This window comes from Petaurus breviceps, unplaced genomic scaffold, assembly GCF_028583685.1.
Source record: "Petaurus breviceps papuanus isolate PSGF00001 unplaced genomic scaffold, PetGlider_PUasm1.0 91041, whole genome shotgun sequence".
Classification (NCBI taxonomy): Eukaryota; Metazoa; Chordata; class Mammalia; order Diprotodontia; family Petauridae; genus Petaurus; species Petaurus breviceps.
The window spans coordinates 9678796-9703944 of NW_027187400.1; the positions used below are offsets into that span (position 1 = coordinate 9678796).

A 25149-nucleotide genomic window follows, 5' to 3' on the forward strand; every position below is an offset into this window, starting at 1 on the left:
TTCTAAGGGCCCTCCCAACTCTGACATTCTGTTTCTAAGGGCCCTCCCAGCTCTGACATTCTGTGTTCTAAGGGCCCTCCCAGCTTTGACATTCTGTGTTCTAAGGGCCCTCCCAACTCTGACATCCTGTGCTCTAAGGGGCCTCCCAGCTCTGCCATTCTATGTTCTAAGTTCCCCCCAGTTTCTGACATCTTGTGTTCTAAGGGCCCTCCCAGTACTGACATTCTGTGTTCTAAGGCCCTGCCATTCTATAGTTTTGCTGACTGAACTCAGTGCATCAATAAAGTAGTGATACCCCTCAGAGATGATGAGGGCTGAGACTAGACGGACTCTCACAGGCTTTTCTCTGTGTGTGGTCTCCAGGGCCAGGCTGGAGAAGGAGAAGGAGCGGTCCAGAATGCCTGGAGGGGGTCCTGGAGAGGCAGCTCAGGACACCCAGAGAGAGCGGCGCCTCTTCCAACTGCACATGAGTGAGGTGGGATGGTGTGTGCCTGATGGGTGCTCTCTGGGCGTGTCAAAGGGCCCATCTTGAGCCTGGGGTGGATCCAAGAGACCAATGGCCAGGGAGCCAGGTCCCAAGCTCTGCTGGGCTCTGACCTCCAAGTTACCTTTCAGCTCTAATACTATGATCCTAAGATCCCCCAGAGGGATGTCCCTGTCACTCGGTGTCAGATGACACAGGCCAGAGAAGGCTGATGTCTCCCTGGTACTGGGACAAGGAGAAGGGATAACAGAAGCAGGAGCAGGATAGAAGCAGAGAGGGTGGCCTTGGGAGCCTGGTGTTCTGAGGTCCCAGCCATGGGGCTAGAACAGGTCATCCACACGGTCTGGTCCCTAGGAATGACAATAGTAACACATATCTATCTATGCTTGCCTAATAACAATCCAGCAAAAAATTTAAAGTAAAAAGAAAAAATGATAATCCTGTAAAGTAGGTCATGCAAATGTTATTATTCTCATTTTAGAGATGTAGAAACTGAAGTTCACAAAGGAAGGGGGAGGGTTTAGCCAAGATTCACCCCCCCAGGGTCTTCCCACTAGTCCATCTCCCCAGATAGCTGCTGCCCCTCCCATCCATCAGTGACCCTAATTCTCAGCCAGTTCCTGGACCCGGGCTGGGTAGAAATGAGAAGGGGGCAAAGGTGAGAGAGCCAGAGTTCTGGCTAATGTCTCCCTGACTCCTTCTCCCCATCCCCCTCTCCCTTAGTACCTGCTAAAAGCCAGTGAGAGCCAGATGAAACAAGGTCCTGACTTCCTGCAGAGCCTCATTAAATTCTTCCACGCCCAGCACAAGTAGGTGTTTGGACAAGCCCCTCTTTCCCCCTCTCCTCATCTGGCCCTCATGCTCTGGGGCCTTCTCCAAGGCCAGCAGGATCCTTGGCCATAGGAAGGGATTGGGAGCCCTTGATCTCAAATCCCTCTTGTTTGGGTCATGACCCAGTAAATCTGTTCTGGATATCTCTGGTCAGCCAGCAGTTCTGACTAGGTGGGGAGTGAGGCCAGGGAAGGGGGTGTCCTTTAACAGTCCCCGGCTTCCCCTTTAGATAAGGTGAGCTGGACCCCTTCCCTTCCATCTCTGCCCTGAAGGGTGGGGGGTGGGCAGCAGGGTGAAGTGGCCCCATGTTCCTAGGTATTCTATGATGCTCTGAGCACCTTCCTTTTTCTCCCTCTGATCTCTGCCTCTCATTTTGTCCATCCATCCATCCATCTTGTCTGTTTGTCCTTCCCTCCCTTGCCCTCTAAAAACCCTTAGCTTTTTCCAAGATGGCTGGAAGGCAGCTCAAAGCCTATCTCCCTTCATAGAGAAGTTGGCAGCCTCGGTACATTCAGTAAGTTACAGCCCCTGGAGGTGGTTGGATGAATGGACGGACGGATGGATGGACGGACAGATGGATAGATGGATGGATGGATGGATGGATGGATGGATGCGATGGGTAGACAGATGGACGGATGGACAGACGGAAGGACAAGTGGGTAGATGGATGGATGGACAGACAGACGGATGGATGGATGGACAGACAGACGGATGGATGGATGGACAGACAGATGGATGGATGGATGGATGGGTAGATGGATGGACAGACGGATGGACGGGTGGGTGGGTGGATGGATGGATGGATGGATGGATGGATGGGTGGATGGGTGGATGGATGAATTGATGGAGCATTTATTGAACACTTACTATGTGCCAAGCACTGTGCTAAGTCCCGGAAATTCAAATACAGCAAACATGACAGTCCTCACCCTCAAGAAGCTTACACACTGATGGGGGCAGGCAAGGCAAGTCAACAAGCATTTATTAAGCACTAAGTGTATGCTGGGCATTGTTCCAAGCACTGAGAATACAAATCCTGCCCACATGGAAAACAGGGGGTGGGAGAAGAAGAGTTCTCAAATCAGGGCAATGCTGCAGGCAAGGAGAAGGAGAGGGAGTCTGGACTGAGAATCTGGAGTGAGGGAGGTGAAGCATGACTGTGGTCCTTCCTAAAATGGGGGTCCTGGAGTGGGCGTCACACATCAGAAGAGGAGCACTTCAGAGTGAGAGATTCTCCAAGATTGCAAATGGTGACCAAGTAGAAAGAGGAAGAATATGGAGATCAAGTCTGGGCATGAGTGAGGTGAAGCATGGTTGGGAGCCTTTCTAAAATGGTAGTGAAATGAATGGATGGGAGGGAGGAATGAATGAATGGAAGAATGAATGGGGGGAAGAATAGATGGAGGGAAGGATGAATGGAAAGAGAACAGGAGGGAGAAATGGATAGAAGGATGGGTGGAAAGAGGGAGGGAAAGAAGGATAGATGGAAGGAGAGAGGAAGGGATATATGAATGGAAGGATGGATGTAGGGAGAAAGGGAGGGATGGATGGAAGGATGTATAGAGAGAGAGGGAAGGATAGATGAAGAGAAAAAAGGATAGAGATAAGGGTAAATGGAGGGAGAGAGAGGGAATGAGGAAAGGATGGAGAAAGATATATGAATGGAAAGATGGCTGGAGGGAGAGAGGGAGGAGGGGAGGGAAGGATAGATGGAAGAGAGAGAGAGAAGGAAGGAGAAAGAGAGGGAGAAATGGATAGAATGGAATGGAGAGATGGAGAAAGGGAAGGAAGGATAGGTGGAGGGAGGGAGGGAAGAATAGATGAATCTGGTTCCTGTGACTGGAAAGCTACGCAGTATGTGGTGTATGTGCTAAGTCTGGCCTGTGTGCACGTGGTGAATATCTCCCACCCCCATCTCTGGTGTGCCCCTGTAAGCGCAGTGAGTGTGCTCCTTGTCCGCAGGGGAGGTCCTGCCCACAGGCATGGTGAGGCCGGCCCTTGTGCAGGCTCCAGGCAGCAGTCCCAGCTGCCAGGCTCGAGGGTTGGCAGCTGCAGCCTGGCTTCTTCCTTCCCCAGCTGCACCAGGCCCATGAGGAGGACATTCAGAAGCTCACACAGATCCGGGACTCTCTCCGGGGTGCCCTGCAGCTGGAGAGCAGAGAGGTCAGGCCCCTGAGCTGAGAGCTCTTGAGCCCTCCCCCACTCCACCCCGGGCATCCCCTCCCCAGGATGGCCCCTGAATGAAGCTCTGTCCAAGTGAATGGATAGCTGCAAGTGAGACTCCCTCCCCATGCCCCAGGAGGCTTCCCCAGGGCAAGACACCCTCCCCCCCCACCCCAAGGATGGCCCCTCACAAGTCAGGCCCTCTAACCTTTGGCCTTTGGGTGATTTGGAGCAGGAAACCTCAAGTCGGAAGAACTCTGGAGGTGGCTACAGCATCCACCAGCACCAAGGGAATAAACAGTTTGGTACCGAGAAGTCGGGCTTTCTGTACAAGAAGAGCGATGGGTGAGCTTGGTTGAGGGAGGAGGATTCTGGGTCTGGCTTTGCTTTTGCTGCATGTGTTTGCCTTGACTGTCCCAAAGCTGATGGTCAAGTTACCGAGTGTAAGGGCCAGAGGACTGGACTGGACATCAGTAGGCTGCTGGGGTGGGAATCCTGGCTCTTGACTCTTAACAATTTGGTGACCCTAAGTGAGGCTCATTGCCTTGTTACCTCATCAGTAAAATGGGTATTTAAAAACAAAATCAGACCCACAATGTCCCAGGTGTGGGAAGCATCCCCCACCAATGCCTTCATCCCAATTCATAGTCTTGGGGAGTTTCCTTGGACACAGAACAGGGGCTGATTGGCCCAGAGTCACATAGCAAGTATGGGTCAGAGCAGGCTTGAGCCCAGACTAGGAGGCCACGCCATGCTACATCCCATGGAACTAATAATACTTGCCACAGGTTTGATAGTTAGAAGGGACCTTAGAGAACAAACAAACAGGCCCAGAGAGGAGGCAACCCAACATTGTGGGCAGAGTGAGGAGGACCTGATTTCAAACCCTGCATTCCCTTGTCCTCTCTGAACCTCAGTCTCCTCATCTGGAAAATGGAAAGAATGATCTCTGTAGGGTCTACCGAACAGCGTGGTGATGAGGAAAGCATTTGGGTAAACTTGAAGTCCTGTATTGGGAATGGGGACTGGACCTGGGATTTCATTGGGGTAGGGAACTTCCAGGTGAGGAAATTCTCTCCAGCAGTGCAAGTGGGCACCCTCTCTGCAACCCATACAATTGCCTACAGTCTGTGAGATTGAGTGACCAGCCTGGGGCCACTCAGGGATTATGGGACAGAAGCAGGATTTGTCTTTCTGGCTTTGAGGTCAGTTCTCTGTTCGTGTTGCAGCTAATTATTTATTTAATGCTTTCTGTGTGTTCAGCACTGTGCCAAGGAAGGAAACAAGCATTTATTAAGAGCCTACTATGTGCCAGTCACTGAGCTAAGTGGGAGGGATAGGAAGAAGGGCAACAGATAATCTCTGCCCTCAAGGAGCTCACAGTCTAAGGGAGAGACAACATGCAGACAACTATAGGAAGCAAGATATGTAGAGACTTAAAGAAATAATCACCAGAGAGAAGGCGCCAGAACTGAGAGGGGTTGGGGGAAGGGCGCCTGTGGAAGAGGGGATTTTAGGCGGATTTGATGAATTATTATTGACAAGCCACATTATGCAAGGTGTGGGTCAAAACGACCTGGTTTTACATGGCCTCCTCCTAAGGGAACCTTTCTTAGTTTAGCAGGTATTAGGACATCTTGGTTCTGTCCTAGAGGAAAGGATGCTACCCATCATGCCTTTTTTCTGGCTTGAAATTCAAGGCTGGCATTCAACACACTAGTGACATGGAAACAAGTTTTTCTTTACCAGTCAACTGTGATGGGCAGATATCCTGTTGAGCAATGGACCCTTAGTTTGAACAAAAGAACTATACAGTTCATGAGTTTGCCACTTGTTCTTCTGGGTTCTAGGTGTTTTCATGATGGGCCCCCAACTTGTAATACACATCTGATGTCTGGGTGCTGTCTCCCTTTCAGACCTGAGACTCTGTAAGGGAAAGGGCTTGGTCTCTCCCCTCTCAGGTCAGGGTTCCCTGAGGACAGGCACTGTTTCCTCTCAGACTGCTTAGGACAGGGACTGTGTCTCCTTCCTCAACCTGGAGGTCCCTTAAGGGCTATTCCTGTGTCTACCCACCCTCCAAGAATGGGAGATTCTGGAAGTATAAGGGTATAGGTATGGTAAGGAGGCCTAGCAGGGACAGGCATAGGCCTGTCATGGGCTCCATCTTCCCTAGAGAATGGTCTTTGATGAAAATGGTTCAGCTGTAATCCTGGGCTTTCCTCTTTCTCTTTTTGGACCCCAGAATTCGGAGAGTTTGGCAGAAGAGGAAGTGTGGAGTTAAGTACGGTTGCCTGACCATCTCTCACAGCACGGTGAGAGGGCAAGGGGGGTTGGAGCCAAGGTGGTCACTTCCTGAGGAAGGTGAATGGCCATAGTCAGCATGAGAAGTGGGTGGGTCTGAGCAGACAAGGTGAACCAAGCAGCAAGCCCTCATCAACTCAGGTTAAGTCTAGCTGGGACCCAGAGGTTGGAGACTCACTGTAGCCAGACCAGGGGGAGGGTGGGAGGTGGTAGGGATAATTTCCCCTGTTTTATAGATAGAGAAACTGCGGACCCAAGAGGTCCTACAAACTTGAGACCTGAGAAAGACATGTCTGCCCCTAGAGAAGCCAAGCATATTCACACCAAGGAATTCTGCCCTCTTCACTTATTTCTCTTTCCTCCCTTTTGCCCATTTTTACAGATAAATCGGCCACCGGTAAAGCTGACATTGCTGACCTGCCAAGTGAGGCCAAGCATGGAGGAGAAGAAGTGTTTTGACCTAGTGACCCGTGAGTAGTGGAAGCTTTCATCTTCCCCCTTGACTCCCCAAATCTGGGGAAGAAGCCTCTTTCCCTGGCCTCCAGGCTACCTTCCCAAACAAGCTCAGTCACGTGTAGACAGATCCCCAGTCGCAGGGACCCAGTACAGCTCCTGGAGAGTCCAGCTTCATTTAAGTATTTAGGGAACCCCTGCTATGTGCAAGGGCTTTCTTCCCAGCCCTGTGAGGGGGTCCAGGAATGAATGAGACACAGTCCCTGCCTGCAGAGAGCTTCTCGGCCAATAGGGCATCTACTAGAAAAGGGCACACATCAATGTAATTGAAGGCGAGTTTTAAAGAGTACTAGGGGACCATAATAAGGCAAAGAGGAATATAAAGTGTTAGAGAAGACCAGGGCAGGGGGAGGCCACTTCTGTCCAGGGAAATTGATGAAGGTTGATAAGATGGTAATTAGGATTAGAAGGTCCCTGAGAGCAAAGAAAGTCAGAGCTGGGAGGGCCCTTAGAACTGAGAATGTCAGAACTGGGAGGAGCCTTAGAACACAGAATGTCAGAGCTGGGAGGGCCCTTAGAACCCAGGATGTCAGAGCTGGGAGGGCCATTAGAACCCAGATTGTCAGAGCTGGGAGGGCCCTCAGAGCACAGGATGTCAGGGCTGGGAGGGCCCTTAGAACACAGAATGTCAGGGCTGGGAGGGCGATTAGAACCCAGACTGTCAGAGCTGGGAGGGCCCTTAGAACCCAGGATGTCAGAGCTGGGAGGGCCCTTAGAACACAGAATGTCAAACCTGGGAGGGGCCTTTGAGATGATCTGGTCTAAGAGCTTCTTTTTACTGGAAAGGGAATTTCGGGCTAGAAAAGGGGAGAGACTTTGACAAAGTTACTGACATGTCAGTGGAAACACTAGGATCCCCAGTCCAGGGATCTTGCAGCTACCCCAGGACCCACAGGACAGGGGAAGACACTGAACCAGGAGCCCCTGTCCCTGACTGGGGGGCTCGGGGGCTTCCCCTGATGCTCCAGGTGGCCCCTCCCTCCTCTCCCTGCAGATAACCGGACATACCACTTTCAGGCTGAGGATGAGCATGAGTGTGAGGCGTAAGTGCCCCGGGTCCTTCCTCTCACCTCTTGCCTTCTCCCCTCTTTCCATCCCATCTATCTCAGGACAGGTCCTTGGATCCCCTGAGATTCCCCTGGGGACTTTGAGAGAGTTGAATATGCCACTATGTCCAGGGAAGGGGGCTGTTGGTTGGCTCTCTACCCCCAAGGCGAGTCACAGCCAACTTGGGCAACACAGTCATCTCTCCCAGGGGTATCATCACCTTGGAATTGCTTCCCCTCCCCTCAGGTGTGGCCCCTGCCTTGGTTTCCCCTCCAGGTGGGTGTCCGTGTTACAGAACAGCAAAGACGAGGCTCTGAGCAGTGCCTTCCACGGGGAGTCAGGAGGTGGACTGCAGGGGAGCCCAGCAGGGGCCGGGCTGGATGGGGACCTTCGGGACCTCACCAGGCTGGTCATTGCTGAGATCAAGAGCAGGCCTGGAAATGGCCAGTGTTGTGACTGTGGAGCGCCAGGTAGGTGGGCAGGGAGCTTTGGATGCCTGTGTATGGAAGGGGAACCCATTAAATTTAATTAATTTAATTAGGCACCTATTATACTTAGGTACTGGGGGAGAGACCACATTGGGCTGTGATCTCTGCCCTCACAGAGCTTAGAGTACAACAGAGCTATAAGAAAAAAAAACCAACAACACAGCTACCGCTAAGGGACATGACCAGTCCACTGGCCAGAGGCCAGTCACACTGCCATGGCGGGCATGGCTGCTCACTGCAGGAAGGACATTTGTTAACAGAAGGATCATGGAAGGCTTCTTGGAGGAAACCACATTTGGATGGGGCTTTAAAGGATGAGAAGGAGTTTAATAGGTCAGCACAGGAAGGATGGCTCTTTCGTTTGGCATTCGAAACCCAAGGCTTAGAGCTTTCCTGGATTCTTTCACTTTACTCTCCTTCACGCTGGGCAGCTAGGTGGTGCCATAGTGCACAGAGCGCTGGACTTGGGACACGAGTTCAAATGTGACCTCAGACACTTACTAGCTGTGTGTGACCCTGGGCAAATCACTTCACCCTGTCTACCTCAGTTTCCCCATCTGTCCAATGAACTAGAGTAGGAAATGGAAAACTACTCCAGCCTGTCTGCCAAGAAAATGCCAAACGGAGTCACATATGTTATAGTCTAGCCAAACTGGCTTTCTCACTATTTCTTGCAGCCTGACAGTCCCCGCCTTGGCATTGGCTGCACCCCATTCCTAGAATGCACCCCTTTCTCACATCTGCCTCTTAGAATCCTTAGACTCCTTCAGACATCCGCTCTGGCTCCAGCTTCTCCATGAGGCCTCTTCTGAGCCCCCCTGCCGCTGCTGCCTCCCACCCAAATGCCTTTGACTTGTTTTGTCTGCATTTTGCATGGGTACAGGTTGTCTCCCCGCTGGACTGTAAGCTTCTGGAGGACAGGGATAGCTTCATTTTTTTATTTGTGTCTCTACCACCCTGCATGGTACATGGCACATAGCAGACATTTAATATACTTGCCTTGGTCCTCTGATTGGTTGATGGAAGGTAGTCCTGGTGCAGGAACCAAGGAGAGTCTGAGAGCCAAGGGCATATCTAAGGCCAAAAAGAAGGCCAGGCATATGTAGAGGGGCGTATATAGAGTAAGCCTAGAAAGGGAGGTGGTGCCAGAAGGGCTGTGCTTCCCAGAGAGGCCCCAGACATGGTGAGTACAGGCAGCCGTTTCCACTTCCCCCCTCAGCAGATCCTCTCTTCCTTCCAGACCCTACCTGGCTTAGCACCAACCTGGGAATCCTAACCTGCATCCAGTGCTCAGGAGTCCACCGGGAGCTGGGCGTGCGCTTCTCCCGAATCCAGTCACTCACCCTGGATGTGTTGGGGCCCGCAGAGTTGCTGGTGAATGGGGCTAGCAGGGTGGGGGAGCTTGGATGAGATGGGGAAAGGGGAAGAAGCCCTCTCCCCACAGACCTTGACCTGACAAAGCCCACGCCCTCCTCACATGCAGCTGGCTGGTGGCATTGGAAATACACAGTTCAATGAGATTATGGAGGCCCAGCTCACTGCAAATGGTGCTAGCAAGCCCTCAAGTGAGAGTGACATGTGAGTAGTCCTACTGTGTACATGGGGGAGGGAGATCCCAGGTCTGAGGGTCTTCAAAGCAGGCCTTTTGCAGTCACAGGTCCGTGGGTCCCCAGGGGAGGTCTAAAGACAGTGGAGGTATGTGAGTCTCTGATCCGGGGTTTCAGGGAAGGGTGGGTGGCCCAGGTCTCAAGGTCCTGGGGTGGGGGATTGTCTCTTGCAGGAGCACCCGAAGAAACTACATTGTTGCCAAGTATGTGGAACACAGGTTTGCTCGCCGAGGGTATGAGCCCCACAGACTCTGGACAGCAATCTGCAACCGGGACCTCCCCTCTGTACTAGAAGCATTTGCCAACGGCCTGGACTTTGGGCAGCCACTGCCTCGGCCAGATGGGCAGGTAGGACCTCCCTCCCTACTTTTCACCTTCCATCTTGGTCCAGGGACCATGCAGTGACTGTCCCTAGTTCTCCCTCACCCCAAGATCTGATCCTGTTCCATCATGCCTGGGAAAACCAGGGAACCTTAAGGGACCCAAGCCATGGTTATTAAAGCACCTACTATGGGTCTGGCATTGTATAGAGGAGGCAGAATCAGGAGGGGCTGGGGTAGTCACAGAAGGCTTCTCAGAGGAAACAGGACTCGGGCTGGGCTTTGGAGAATGCAGAAGACTTTGGGAGGCAAGAACAAGCTGTATGGAGATAGAAAGGAGCTGGATGAATTCTCGGGATGAGAAGACAGTCTTAATCTGAGGGGAAAGTTTGTGGTGGAGATTGTAGCAGTTTGCTTGGACGTAGGGAAAAGAAACATTGCTCATGCAGCGTGGGGTGCTGGGACCATGAGCTTCTCTTCACTGAAGTGGGGGAGTTCGAATTTGGGAACAGATTCTGAGCATCGCTGATGAGGGCTATTTGGGACAGGCTGAGTTTGAGGTGTAGGGGAGCTTCAAGGGAAACCTTTGGCAAGGAGGTTTGAAATTCAGGCCTGAGGTCAGGGCTGGAAATATAGATTTGAGTTTCTTCCACATAAGAATTATAACTGAAGGCTGAGATTGGAGATCTTCTGGGGGAAGTAGAATGGGAGCAGAAAAGAGGGCTGAAAAGTGAGCCTGAGGAGACACTGATTAAGAAGGCAGGAGAAAAAATTAGAACTTAGGAAACTGGAAACTAAGGAGGGCCCTTAGAACCCAGTATGTCAGAGCTGGGAGGGCCCTTAGAACCCAGGATGTCAGAGCTGGGAGGGCCCTTAAGACACAGGATGTCAGAGCTGGGAGGGTTCTTAGAACCCAGGATGTCAGAGCTGGGAGGGCCCTTATGACACAAGATATCAGAGCTGGGAGGGCCCTTAGAACTGAGAATGTCATAACTGGAAGGGCACTTAGAACCCAAGATGTCAGAGCTGGGAGGGGACTTAGAACCCAGGATGTCAGGGCTGGGAGGGCCCTTAGAACCCAGGATGTCAGGGCTGGGAGGGCCCTTATGACACAGGATGTCAGGGCTGGGAGGGCCCTTAGAACACAGAATGTCAGGGCTGAGAGGGCCCTTAGAACACAGAAAGTCAGAGCTGGCAGAGATCTTAAACAGAATATTGATGCTTCAAGGAGCCTTAGGGCACAGAATGTTAGAAGCCCAAATTTAGGGAGGTGGCAGGACTTTGTCTGCTTCCTGACGTCCCCATGGGAGCCTCTGTTTCAGTCCCAGTGCTGACCTTGCCCCTCCCCAGCCCAGGCTTGACTCTGACTTTTCTGACTTGGTCCCCAGGTCAGAGTTTCCCAACAGTGGGCTGGGCTGGAGTGGGGTGGGGGGAGCTGAGGGAAGGGAGCTCAAGGTCTGAATGATGTCCTTAGACTTCCTCAGAGCTGGCCCTGCACTTGGCCATCCGCCTTGCTGACCAGACCTCTCTGCCCCTGGTGGATTTCATCATCCAGAATGGGTGAGAAGTGACCCCTCCCCTCCTCCTTAGTCCCCCTCCCTCCCTCCTCTGCTCAGTAGCTTCCCTGCCTGTCCTCCCCCATCTCCTTGGCCCCTGCCCCCTTCCCCACTCTGATCTCCCCCTCCTCCCACAGAGGCCACGTGGATGCCAAGGCCCCTGATGGGAACACGGCTCTTCACCTCGGGGCCCTGCACAACCAGCCAGACTGCCTCAAGCTGCTGCTCAAAGGGAGAGCCTCCATGGGTACAGGTGAGGCTTGGGCCTCCCAATGTGGAGTGGAGGCCTGCCACCATGCAGTCCCTCACTCCTGCTCATCCTTTGGGAGGAAAGTAGAGGATTCTTCCATGGCGCCGTCTGTCTACTCCTCCAGTGTGGGGAGAGAACATGAAGTAGAAAGATTTGTCATTAAAGAGTCGCGCTTTAAGTCCCACTCTCATGCTCACTAGCTGTGTGATGTTGAGCAAGTCACTTACCTTTGTGAGCCTCTGTTTCCTCATCTGTAAAATGGGTCACAAGAGGCATCCTGGTATAACGAGAAAAGTCTGACCTGGGAGTTGGGAAAAACTTTGATACCTTAAGACAATTACAGGTTGCAAATAAATGGCAAGGTTGTTGTTTTCAACCTTCAAGTACTGTTATCCAAACGTGCATTATTGGTGGTAGTAGAATGACCTGTGACCTCCCCACAGTGAATGACGCTGGTGATACTGCCTTGGAAATAGCCCGTAAAAACCGACACAAGGAGTGTGAGGACCTGGTGAGTGAGGGCTTCAAGAGGCGGGGGCTGGGGTTGGGGTGGACCAGGACCTTTCCTGGCTCTTCTCTCACTCCCCACCTCTCTCTCCTCTGTCCTGCTGGCAGCTGGAACAGGCCCAGGCTGGGACCCTCATCCTTCCCTTCCATATAGACTATCCCTGGGGGGTGTCTGTGGACGCTGGATCTGAGAGTGAGGAGGAGGAAGAAGATAAGGTGAGTCCCTGTCTCCCTTCTTGTCCCCTCCCTGCCCCCCATCAATGACTTTCTGGCCCCCTTGAGCCACTGTGTTGCTGGGAATTGCAAAAGGAAAGGGTTTAGGGGAAGTTATCTTGTTCAGCCTTCCACCTCCTAGTTGGTCCACATTAAGAGAGAGGAGGCTTTGGCCTATTACGGCTACAGGGGTTCCCCTAGACTAGATGGTTAAGTTGTGCACCATCAGACGGTGTCCCAACTAGAGAACTGTGCATCAGAACTGTTCTCTTGCTGTATTTTTTTTCATGATTATTCTTTTAATCTTGGCTAGTGCGAACTCCTTCTCTATGAAAAAGGCTTTCATGAGTCTGGCTATGTGACTCAAGACCTCAGATTTTCCCTACTTCCAATTGATGGTCCCTGTTCCCTTTTCTCCCAAAGCTTCTCCCTGCCCCCCCCATACCTCCCGCCAATCATCTTTCTTTGTGGCTCATTACTTCCTTCTTCTATACCCTCCTTCCATTTCTCCTGACCTTTGGCCAAAGATGACTTAAAAATCACCACCCCTCCCCAAGCCAGGAAGCAGGAGAAGGTCGGGGTCATGGTGTTAAACAGAGAAAGGAGGACAGATCACACCAAGTCTGGAGGTTGCAGCCAGATGGTGGAGGGCTTTAAATGCCAGGGTGTGGACATTTTATTTTTAGCATCCAGGCAGAGGGAACCGTGAAAGTTTTTTGAGCTGGGCAATGGTAGGTGCTTTAGGAATGTTATTTTTGCAGTTATGTGAAGGATAGATTGGAAGGCAGAAAGACGGGAATTGTGGAGATCAATTATGAGATTTTTAGGACAGTCTGAGACACAATCAAACATGGGGGGCTGCATGTGACCCAGAAGGCTTCCGAGTGTAGCCAGAACCAGAATAAAATGTAGCATCCCTCTGGTTTTAATGTGCTGGTGTATTAATAAAAAAAATAAGATCCTTATTATGGTTTAGGAGTCCCCTTTTCTGGCCCTCATGTAGGCAAGAGAGACTGAGGAGATGTCTCAGAGGTAGTAGCTGTGTGAGAGAAGAGGAGGGGAAGGAGAGATTTGTTGCTCAGGTAAAATTGACAGGATTTGCCAACTGATTAGATATTGGGGGTGAGGGAAAGTCATAATCTTAGAGATGCTTTAACCCACCAAATACTCTGCCCTCATCAGAGCACATCTGGAGTCTTTTAAGTTCTACGCACCTCAGTTTAAGAAGGATATTGGGTAAGCCAGAGAGTGGGACAGCCAGGATTCCAAAGGGTCATATGAGGATCTTGGAGGGGGAAGGAAACAAGCATTTATTAAACACCAACTCTGTTCTAGGCACTGTGCTAAGTGCTTTTAAAAATATTATCTCATTAATCCTCACAATAACCCTGCAAAGTAGGTGGGGTGTTTTTACAGTTGGGGAAACTTTGGCAGAGGTGAAGTGACTTGCCCAGGGTCACACAGTAAGAGTCTGAGGTCACATTTGAACTCAGATCTTCCCAACTCCATGTCAGCACTCTGTCTACTCCACCAAGCTATGTCAGGAGTTGTTGAAGTTGTTGAAGGAACTGCTGGGTTTAGTAAGTGCTGCCCTACTCTCTAACCCAATAAGAGAAGGGATTATCCACTCTACCTATCTACCTTACCTCTAGGGGAGCCTGGCATCTAATGAGAGAGGTTAGGTTATTTTTTACTCACATCCTTCACCTAGTTATACCATCCCCCCCCATCCTTTTTTTTTTTTTTTAAGCAATTGGGGTTAAGTAACTTGATCAAGGTTACACGGCCAGGTGTTTCTGGGTGGGTGCTAAGTGTCTGAGCCCGGGATTCGATCTCCAGGTCTTCTTAACACTGGAGCCAGTGCTCTTACTCGCTGTGCTACCTGGCCGCCCCCCCCCCATCCTTATAGCCTGAGATGACTTATTTAAAGTTTAAGTTTGGGCTTGTATCTAGGGTCTCCCCAGAGGGAGAAGTAGAAAAGTACTCACTGAACAACACAAATCAGGTATGGGACAGATATTTATTTTTTACATGCAAAAGAAATGCTACACACAAAATATCAACAAGCATACATCTGACAAAAACAAACTTGAACAGGTGATAGCAAAAACTTCTGTAATGCCCTCCCAGGAGGTTGATACTTAAACTTCTATTCAACAATAAGGCATTTTTCAGGATTAATGATTGTTATTGTTTAATTGATTAGTAGTATCTAACCCTTTGTGACCTTATTTGGAGTTTTCTTGGCAAAGATACTGGAGTGGTTTACTCTTTCCTTCTCCAGGTCATTTTACAGATGAGGAAACTAGGGCAAATAGGGTTAAGTGACTTGCCCAAGGTCACACAGCTAGGAAGTGTCTGAGGCCAGATTTGACCTCAGGTCCTCCTGACTCCATGACCATCATCATCCATTATACCACCCAGCCACCCAAACCTCATTTAAAAAATAAGACATTTTTCAGGATTAGTGATTAGGTAGGCATTTTGCATTTCATTTTGGCTCTGTCTTGTCTCCTTCTGACAAAGCAGTCAGAGCTTGGGCTCATCTTCTTCTTGGGGTTCATCTGCTCCAAAAGCACCAAGGTAGTTCCCAGAGACTCCTGACCTTGCCTCCAGCCCTCTCCAAACAGAACACTCATTATCTTGAATTTTTTTTTAATTCACAAGACCGTCTCTGAATCTTGTGCATCTTGGAATGGATTCTGGGGTTCATGTGAGATCAGGAAATAAGAGATATAGAGGAAGCCAGCCCCAAACCAGGCTCGGGCTTGTCTAGGCAGTGGATGGACTCTAGTCTTCATGTACTCCACTGTTGGCTATTTCTGTTGGGGCCGGAGGGGGAGGGGAGGGGAAGGCAGTGCCTCCTCCCACCCCTCACAGGAGAGCTATTTGCCCCTTGGTGAGTCCAAGGGAGAAGAGCAACAGGGGTGAGGTCATTCCCTTTTTTAAAGGTCCACTGAGTCATTGGCTTTTTATGGCAGCTTGGTGGCAATAGTGCATAGGGATCTCAACTTGGAGTCAGGAAGATGGGTTAAAATCCAACTTCAGGCCCTTATTATATAGCATGGGACACTGGGCAAGTCACTTCTCTGTGCCTACATTTCCTCATCTATGAAGTAAGGAGTTGGACCTGATAACCTCTAAATCCTTCTGGCTCTGGAATTTCCTGTTCCTGTGACCTTCCTGTTCCAGGGCTATCAAGGAGGCTCTTCCTTATGTCAAAACACCAAGCCCCACTCAGGGTTTTCACCCTTATGGCCAACCAGAAACAGCCAGGGCTTCTCACCCCCAAAGGGGCAAAGCACAGAAGGTCAGCCAGAATTAGGAAGGAAAGTTTGGTGGGTTCCCTATTTAACTTCTGGTTACATAAACCTATAGCGTGAAATACCAAATAAACACAAGGTCTTTTGTTGGGCTCATGTCTAGGGTGTCTCCAAAGAGGAAGGGGATGAGGTGAGAGAGAGGATCAGGGAAGGCTTCCTAGAGAAGGGGGTGCTCTGGCGGAACCTGGAAGGAATTGAAAGATTCTAGGAGGAATAGGTAAGGAAAGGGGAGTGCATTCCAGATCAGCAGAAGAACCAGTGCAAAGTCATGGGGAAAGGAGATGGAGGAACAGAGAAAAGGCCAGTTTGGCTGAATCAAGGAGTGTGGAAGAGGGAATAATTTCCAGTGAAGCTGAAAAGATAAATTGGGTCACATTGTGAAGGTCTTTAAAAGATGAACAGACAAATATTTCTTGGATCTAGAGGCAATAGGGAGCTAGTGGTGTTTATTGAGCAGGATAGTGATATGATCTGTTCTGTGCTTTTGGAAAATCACTTTGGCACCTATATGGAAGCTGAACTGGAAGGGGGAGAGACTGGAGCCAGAGAGGCCAATGAAGAGGTAAGAGTTTATGAGACTTAATTACAGTGATAACTATGTGAGCAGAGAATATTGTGGAGATAAAAAGGCAAGATTTGGCAACTGATATATGGGGTGAAGAACATTGGGAAGTTGAGGATAATAATGAGGTTAGAAATCTAGGAAGCCAAAAGGAAGATGGTGCCTTCATCAGAAGCAGGAACGTTTAGTAGAGGAGATTGAGGGGAAAGATAATGGTTTCTGTTTTGAATATGTCGGATTTGAGATGCTTCAGGGACATCCAGTTTGAAATGGCCACTAGGCTGTTGGGGATGTGAAAATGAAACTTCAGGATCTGTAAGACATCTGCATAGAGATTATTATGAAATAAATGCATGGGTGCTAATAGGGTCGGGTCACTGACACTGATTTCATAAATAGAAGAGGAGCCAGGATGGAAGCTTTTGGAAAACCCACAGTTGTGGGGAGTGATAGGATGATGGAGGTTATGGAGAAGGGGTGGTCAGAACTTTGATAGACTTAGCTCTTCTCAGCAATGCAGTGATCCAGGACAATTCCAAAAGATTCATGATGAAAAATGCTGTCCACATCCAGAAAAAACCTGGAGTCTGAATGCAGATCAAGCATACTATTTTTTCTCTCTTTTTTTGTTGTTGCCTTTTCTTTCTCATTTTCCCCTTTTGTTCTGATTCTTCTTTCACAACATGACTAATGTGGAAATATGTTTAAGAAAAGAAAGAAAAAAGAAGGGCTGGTCAGATAGATAAGGAGAAAACCAGGATAGAGCAAGACCACAAAAACCCAGAGAGACGAATAGGTAGGCAGAGAAAGTGGTGAACAGTATCGAATGCTGCAGAGAGCTCATGGAGGATGAAAATCAAGGTAACAAATGGGTTTAGGAGAGAGGTGAATGTTGCAAAGAGACAAACTTTCAGTTATCCCTCCACATCCAAACCTTCCCCATTGTGGTTTCCATATATCATTGGTCGGACATAAGAAATTAAATGGGAATTTGGGGGGGTTTGTAGAAACTGCAGACAACACCCTCAAGGCCAACAAAAAACACAGAGCTTTTAAATACTTAACCCAAATTTTACAATAATGTGCTGTAAACACCCCATAAAAGAAAAAATTCAGGCTTCTTCTCTGGTACAAGGGGAGGTACAACCAGATCACAGGGGCACCAAGTCCCTAATCCCCGGGGTTTTGGAAGGGATAACTGTACTCCTAATATAAGGGGGAAACTTCCTCATAATTTGAGCTGTCCCAAAGTAGAATAGGCTTTCTGGAGGAAGGAATGATCTCCCTGTCATTAGACGTCTTCAAGAAGAGTCCAGATGACTACTGGTCAGGTTTGTTATAGTAGGAATTCCTTTTGGATACGGGCCAGGCTCAGTGGCCAATGAGGTCCCTCCCAGTTCTAGGACTCTGTGGTTCTTTGATGCTAAAGAAAATGAGATCACTGAAGGAGAGAGTTTAGTGAGAGAAAAGAAGAGCGAGGATGGGGGGCAGGAGGCAGAAGATGATCCAGTTTTTTAAAAAGATAATAAAGGAGTGATCGGATGAGAAGATGAAGAACCGGGAGACAGCCATGTCCCTGAACCAAAAGGAGAACAGAGTAGCCAGGAGGAAGGGGTTAGCCTTCTCAGAAGCTCCAGAGAGGCCAGGGAGGAGGAGGAGGGTTGAGTAAAGTCTGCTTTGTTTAACAGTTAAGATATCACTCACTGAGCTGGTAATGGGATCAGAACCAGATTTCAAAGGCTCAAAGAGGAAGCAGACACAGTGTATGTGCGCATCTGTTCCTAGGAATTTAGCATCCCAAGGAAGGCAGGATATAGGGTGATAGCCTGAGGGGATGGCAGAATGTAATGTAATGCCAAAAGAAAGGCAACTTCCCAAGGTTCAGAATACCAGCATAGGTGCTCTCCATTTTATTCAGTAACAAACCAGAACAGAGAAGATCAAAACATGACATCATTCCAAATACAGCATTTACTAAATGTGATTAAATAATCTCCAAGGACTACCCCACCCCAGGACCTTCCAATCATTCAATCAATTACAAAGTCTCTGTTCTAAATACTTCTCCACCCCTAGGCTATACCTTAATTAAGTCCACCACAAAGCCCCTCTTCTCAAATGGAGATTAGTTTCCAAACATAAGGTCAAAAGTTCCCCACCCCTGGATCACAATTGAATCTACCCCAGAGTTACATCAAGTTTAAACACAGCACTTAATACCCAAATGGAGGTCTTTTCTTCATCTTGACACGAGGCAAGTTCTCAGCAATCTTAGTTCCTGGGGAGACAAGGCTTAGCAAGGCCATAAGATACATTGCCAATCCCTTCATGAATTTATCCTCTGTCTGTAGAACAGTCCTAGAACCCCTGAACACATTAGCAAAGCCCTCTCCCAGGATTTCTGTAAACATACAACAAGAAAATCCTTCTTCAGGGCTTCTGAACCAACAGAAAGGCTCCCAGACCCCTGCAACAACAGCACTGTCCTTCACCAGTGGACAGTATTCACTCTGTCTGCAGGACAGTCTCCAGACCCCTGCAACAACAGCACTGTCCTTCATCAGTGGACAGTATTCACTCTCTGTCTGCAGGACAGTCTCCGGGCTTCTTAGTGAACAGCCAGGTTCCAGGACTTCTTCAACAAAAGGACTGTCTTTCACCAGTGGACAAATCTGGCAAAAGAATATCAAAACAGACAGACAAAGTACCAGCAAAACAGCCATGTCTCCTCAGTCCTTGGCAGCTCAGGGGGCAGGTCTCAAAAGTCCAGGGCAATTCAAAGCGGCCACCAGCAATTCTCTTAGTCTCTCTCTCTCCACGAGGTGCTGCTTCCAAAAAGATCTCCCACCTCTCTCTTGTCTCTCCAAATCTACATCACCAGCTCCTCCCAGTTCAGGACTTTCTTTTCACATCAAAAAGTCCATCCCACAGGTGGGATTAACAAGCTCTGGGTTTTAACACAATCAATTTGAAAACCAAGCCAATACAGTGGAATCTTTAATTGCCATTACTATCACACAGAATCATGTGAAAGTTATCCAAGGATTGGGGGATGTGGGAGAGGGAAACTCAGCATGTTTTTGGGCAGTGCCAAAGGAGTTGAACACAGATAGTGTGTATTGTCGATGTCTAAATATATTTGGCTTAGATACCATATATTCATAGGGATGTGGGCAAATGGATCACACACAGAAAAGGGGAGCTGGGAGGGTGATAGACCTGGACAAACAGGCCATATGGGAATACATTGAGGGAACCAATAGGGAGGGAAATGTCTCCAGTGTACAAGGGGGAGGGTTAGTCTTGGTGAAAGAGCAGGAAAGAAGACAGGTGAAGGCTTGCAGAGGTTCTTGTGTTTAAAATAGGGCAGGGTAGAGGGTGCACACAATGGATCACCTTAATTTTCTTTTTCTCTTCTTTTTGGAGGGGGGAAGGCAGGGCAATTGGGGTTAAGTGACTTGCCCAAGGTCACACAGCTAGTAAGTGTTAAGTGTCTGCAGCTGGATTTGAACTCAGGTCCTCCTGACTCCAGGGCCAGTGCTCTATTCACTGCACCACTAACCATCCCAATCACCTTAATTTTCTGAGTTAATCGAAAGGCAAGGTCATTTGCCAAGAGGGGTGGTTGAGGATGCTTCCAGGGAGAGAAGGTTAGAAGTAGTTGATATCTGTGATAGAGTCATCTCAGGAAGGATAAAACAGATTGTCATGTTAACAGTGAGGGCCCAAATGAGATTGGCTCATGTAAATTTGTAGTGGCATGGTTTCATGATTTCCTCCAACCGTGTCCAGTTGCTTAGGAATGGATGAGGCAGGTGGCAGGACTGGCCCAGGATCGAGCATTGGCAGGAGGACAAAGGGTAACAGGATTCAAGGGTAGAAAGGCCTTGCATGGTTGAATTGGTTAACTAGGTCAGCACTTGCTGGGTGGGGGGAGGGAGGCATGGAGGGTGAGAGATTGCAATGGCAATGAAGAACAGTTTGAGGAGGAGTGAAGTAGTAGGAGGCAGAAAAATGAAGACAGGAGATTGTTCAGAAGGGAAGATCATGGAGACTGAACAGGTTTGTAAGATATCCTGGATTCTAAGGGCCTTCCTAGCCTTGGCATCCTGGGTTCTAAGGGCCCTCCCTTCCCTTTTCTAAGGCCTTTTCCAGCTCTGACATCTTATGTTTTATGGGCCCTCCCAGCTCTGACATCCTGTGTTCTAAGGGCCCCCTAAGCTCTGACATCCTCTGTTCTAAGGCCTTTTCCAGCTCTGACATTCTGTGTTCTAAGGGCCCTCCCAGCTCTGACGTTCTCTGTTCTAAGGCCTTTTCCAGCTCTGACATCTTATTTTCTATGGGCTCTCCCAGCTCTGACATCCTGTGTTCTAAGGGCCCCCTCAGCTCTGACATCCTCTGTTCTAAGGCCTTTTCCAGCTCTGACATCCTGTGTTCTCAGGGCCCCCTCAGTTCTGACATTCTCTGTTCTAAGGCCTTTTCCAACTCTTATATTCTGTATTCTAAGGGCCCTCCCAGCTCTGACATTCTCTGTTCTAAGGCCTTTTCCAGCTCTGACATTCTGTGTTCTAAGGGCCTCCACCTGTCCCAGACAGCCTCTACTCACTGGTCACCTACCTCTGACATTCTGTGGCTCACTGGTTCTTTTCTTCCAGCGCTGCCACATCAAGCTCCCAGCCCCAGCTAGGCCCCGATGGGGCTGTACAGGTCTGGACATAAGCAACAAGACCTATGAAACCATCGTCAGCCTGGGCCCCACCCAGGCCAACAACAGAAGAAGCCACCCAGAAGAGCTCCCTCCCCCTCTGCCCATCAAGAGCCCTTCCCGAACCTCCTCCCAAGGCCGGATAGCCCTTGGGAGTGGAGGTAAGGCTGCCTGCCCTTGCTCCCAGAGGAGTGCCCTTCTGCATGCTGGGGAAGGGACTGCTCATTTCCCAACTTTGGGCATGGGGGTTTTTTCCCCTTGTTAATAAGTATTTGCTGAGTGCCCACCTCTAGATCAGTTCTGTGGGGGAGATGAGAAAATGGGATGGTTTAAGCTATTTGTGGCATTTTAGCTTTCTTGTCCTCAGCATCCTGAACCAGCAAGCCCTAATACATGTTTGCTGAATTGAAGAAGACACAATCTTTGCCCTCTAAATCTCTTTATCTAGGGATCTTTGGGAAGACCAATACAAACACAACAAACATGTCTTAAATGCCTACTGTGTACAGAGCTCCCCCACAGTTGGTTAGTTGGGTGGGGAGGGGGAAATGCAAGTCTTGATAAGTCCTAGCCCCTGCCCCTGTGAAGCCCACATGCTAGCAGGAGCTAAGACGCCAGCAAGGAGAAAAGCGACTTAGTTTATCGATAGGCGTTGTTCATCATAGGGTACATCTGTGCAGTATCACCATTATACCAAGTGCTGGTATAATGGACAAAATCTAAGAATTTGGAAGTCTAAAATCTGAGGTCTTAGAAAAAGACCTCTGAAGCTGGAGACTGGAGCAGCGCTGTCAGTTTTACTCAAAGACCTCCAGTGATCAGGAGCGCATTTCACGCCACACAGCTTGTTTCTTGTACCAGGCCTTCCCTGCCTCTCAGCAGCTTCGCTGCATTGCTCCTGGTTCTGCCCTTTGGAGCCAAAAAGAGCCAGTGTAATCCCTTCTCCATTTAACAGCCTTGCAGATAACATGAACACGGCTGTCCTATTCCCTGGGCCTTGTCCAAGCTGATCATCTCCCTTTTCCTTCAGCTGATCCTTGCGTGGCCTGCTCTCCGGTCCCTCCTGTTACCACCCTGTTGGCCTTTTCAATTTATCCATGTCCTTCTTCCAGTATGACTCACGGAAAGGAACAGAGGGAGATAGCTCAGTTACCTACTGTTTACATGATAAGGACATCAGAGACTTTCCTCCAACAGTACTTGGTGAAATGTTTGCATACACATGTAAGCATTTAAGCAGTTATCAAGAGATAGCCCCAAAACCAGATGAGCTTTTATTAAGCACCTAGGATGTACCAGGAATTGTGCCAAGTTACAAAAGACAAAACCAGAATTGCTCCTGCCCTCAAGGAGCTTACATTCTAACTGGTGGGTAAAGATGGATACAAGGTAAACATGAATGGATTTCAGAGAGTATGTGAAATCAAATTGGAACAAAATTACATCCTTGTTTTGATTAACCTCTAACTGAAACTTAAGACTTCCTTCGATTGTGAATATAGGCAACAAACATCATTCTGAGAAAGGGTCCGTAGATATCACCAGATTGCCAAGGCGGGGTCCATGGGAATAAAGGGGAGGGGATGAGCATAAGCATGTTTTAAGCATCTACCATTTAGGCCACTGTGTTAAGCACTTTAAAAATATCTCATTTGATTCTCACAACAACGCTGAGAGGTCAGCTATTACTATTTCCACTTTACAGGTGAGGAAATTGAGGCAGACAGAAGTTAAGTGACTTGCCTGGGGTCACATAACTAATAAGTATCTGAGGCAAGATCTAAACTCCAGTGTTTCTGGCTCCAGGCCCAGTGTTCTATCCACTCTGCTGCCTAGCTTCATCTAGCACAAGAAGCACCCCTGCCTTAGAGGGAAAAGCCCTAGCAGATGGGGAGGGGGTGGGTGGGCCAGGAAAGAGTTCCAGAAGGTGGCACTAGATCTGACCCTTGAAGAAAACTTGGAATTTTAAGAGGTAAAGGTCAGGATAACAACACGCATAGGTGAGAGCTAGTGGATAGGCCTGGAGATAGGAGATGGAATGTAGGCCAATATGTCTGTATTTAGAGCATGTGGAGGGGAGTCATATGGAAAGATAAGAAGAGCTTTAAATGTCAAACATAGGAGTCCGCATTTGATCCTAGAATCAATAGGAAGCCAGGGGAGTTTATTGAGTGGAGGAGTTATGAGTACTTTAGGAAGTGACTTTGGCAGCTAAGTGGAAATTGGACTGGAGTGGGGAGAGACCTGAGGCAGGGACATCGGTCAGTGGGCTATTGCAGCCATCCAGCAGAGAGGTGATAAGGTGGCAGATGAGGGTTGTGGTCATGTGGGTAGAAAGAAGGGGCCATTCACAAGAGATATTGTGGGAGGTAGAGAAGGCATATTTGGGTAACTGATTGCATATGGGGGACAAATGAGAAGGAAGAACCAAGGATGATTGAAGTTGAAAAGCTGGGTGATGGAAAGGTGGTGACCTCAACAAAGTAGGGACTGGGGGAGAAGACAGCTAGTCGTTTTCAACATGTTGACTTGAGATGCTTATGGGACATCCAAGTCAAAATGTTCAGTAGGCAATTCATGTGCAGGCCTGAAGCTCTGGGGAGAGAGACAGAGAGAGAGAGAAGAGACAGAGAGACAGAGACCGAGATTAGAACTGGATAGATAAATCAGTCCAAGCAAGAAGGGTTTTAAGAGCTTGGCCAGGCTAGGCAACAAGCATTTATTAAATGCTTTCTCCGTGGGAGGCACTTTACTAAGCCTTCACAGTACAAACACAAGCAGAAAGGAAGACAGTTCCTGCCCTCAAATAGGAGAAGAAAACACATGCATGGAAAATGGAAAGGTAAACTGAAAAGTGTTTGGGGGTGGAGGAAGGGAAAGGTACCCACTTGGGAGTATGCTGGTGAAATCTGGAGAAGTCCATCTCCCAGTTCTACAACCTCACTGTCATCTTGGAACCTCCATGCTCATTCATCCCACACAGCCAGAGGGTGGTCCCTGCTCTGAAAGAGCTCAGATAATAGTAGGAAGTAGGTCTCAGCTGAAAGGTCCCATGGTCCTTAGGGGGCAGCAGGATCTTCGTTCTATTTCCACATATAAAATCATACCAGGTTCTGATGTTGATCCATTTGACAGGGTCAAGGACTTTGGTGGTAGGAATTGTCTTTTCTGGGCCTTCAGTAGCTGTGGGTACAGCTTCCTCAGAAGCAGCTGCCAGGCTGCTTCAAGCCCATGGTGATTGCTTCCCTGGATTCTGAGTCCAGAGCTGGGCTGGAAACAAGACTGGTGGTCTATAAGCTACTGCCAGTTCCAGGGTATTTGGTGGTGGCATTTAGTCAGCATTTTGTGTTTGTGATAGCAAGGAAAGAAAATAGGACATGGGGGGGGGGCATATTCTACTTTTGAGTCACAGTAATCTGTTTGCTAAAGGATGAAACATCATCATCATCATTATTACAGATGGCCCAGAAATTCTCAGCCCAGGCTCAGAGCCACCTGTATCCTTGGAGTCTCCATCTGTGTTCAGTCCATCCACCTCCAGCATCTCCAGCCCCACAGAAAGCATTCTTGCCCGGCCAACCAGCTGCAGCTCCTCAGGTCCCCGAGTCTCAGGCCAGCCAGAGGCCTGCTCGGAGGAAAACCTATGGGAGCCCTCAGGGACAGCTCATCCTCTCCCACCCTCAGGGGCCACCTCTCCTGAGCAACTTCCTCCAGTCAGGTTCAGGTAGGTGAGGACCCACTTACTCACAGTGTGACCTTGGGCAATTAATTTCACTGGGCCTCTGTTGCCTAGTCTGAAAAAAATTTAACTCTAATTTGTTTAATTTTCCCTGCCTGGAGTCAGAGGAATAGCTTGGATGATCCATTGAAGTCCAGCTACAAAGGGACATCAGTGTCCAAACCCCTGGGTAGAAGGAAGTCCTTAACTTTTTCTCCTTCTGAGCTGGGGGTCAGTAGTCAGTCTGTACTCCAGGAAACTCCAAGTGGAGTGCCAGAGATTGTAAGGTTGATCACTGGTATTCATACAGTGTTTTGAGGTTTCCACAATCCTCCTTTGAAGCTCACAGCAGTCCTAGGAAGTGGGAAGTACCAGTATTAGAGATTTAGAGATTGGAGCAGCTAGGTAGTACAGTGGATAGACAGAGTCAGTAAGATGTGAGTTCAAATCCAGTCTCAGACACTTACTAACTGTGTCTAGCTGGGCAAGTCACTTCACCCTGATTGCGAAAGAAAAAGAGAGAGAGAGAGAGAGAGAGAGAGAGAGAGAGAGAGAGAGAGA

General features: G+C 49.0%; 2 protein-coding genes across 2 annotated transcripts in view; both read left to right on the forward strand.

Annotated features, from left to right (window-relative positions):
* ASAP3 (ArfGAP with SH3 domain, ankyrin repeat and PH domain 3) overlaps window positions 1-25149 on the forward strand; it is a 66782-nt gene that overhangs the window by 37013 nt on the left and 4620 nt on the right. Inside the window, exons 6-23 of the mRNA XM_069078819.1 lie at window positions 364-475; window positions 1208-1293; window positions 1754-1829; window positions 3392-3478; window positions 3714-3823; window positions 5721-5790; window positions 6162-6249; window positions 7287-7335; window positions 7616-7809; window positions 9068-9201; window positions 9311-9405; window positions 9608-9782; window positions 11229-11314; window positions 11448-11563; window positions 12004-12071; window positions 12176-12283; window positions 20821-21031; window positions 24330-24594. Coding sequence (XP_068934920.1) covers window positions 364-475; window positions 1208-1293; window positions 1754-1829; window positions 3392-3478; window positions 3714-3823; window positions 5721-5790; window positions 6162-6249; window positions 7287-7335; window positions 7616-7809; window positions 9068-9201; window positions 9311-9405; window positions 9608-9782; window positions 11229-11314; window positions 11448-11563; window positions 12004-12071; window positions 12176-12283; window positions 20821-21031; window positions 24330-24594 — 2130 coding nt within the window. The remainder of the gene's footprint in view (window positions 1-363; window positions 476-1207; window positions 1294-1753; window positions 1830-3391; window positions 3479-3713; window positions 3824-5720; window positions 5791-6161; window positions 6250-7286; window positions 7336-7615; window positions 7810-9067; window positions 9202-9310; window positions 9406-9607; window positions 9783-11228; window positions 11315-11447; window positions 11564-12003; window positions 12072-12175; window positions 12284-20820; window positions 21032-24329; window positions 24595-25149) is intronic.
* TCEA3 (transcription elongation factor A3) overlaps window positions 9429-25149 on the forward strand; it is a 64059-nt gene continuing 48338 nt past the window's right edge. The window contains exon 1 of the mRNA XM_069078825.1: window positions 9429-9432. The gene's annotated coding sequence lies outside the window, so the exon portion shown is untranslated. The remainder of the gene's footprint in view (window positions 9433-25149) is intronic.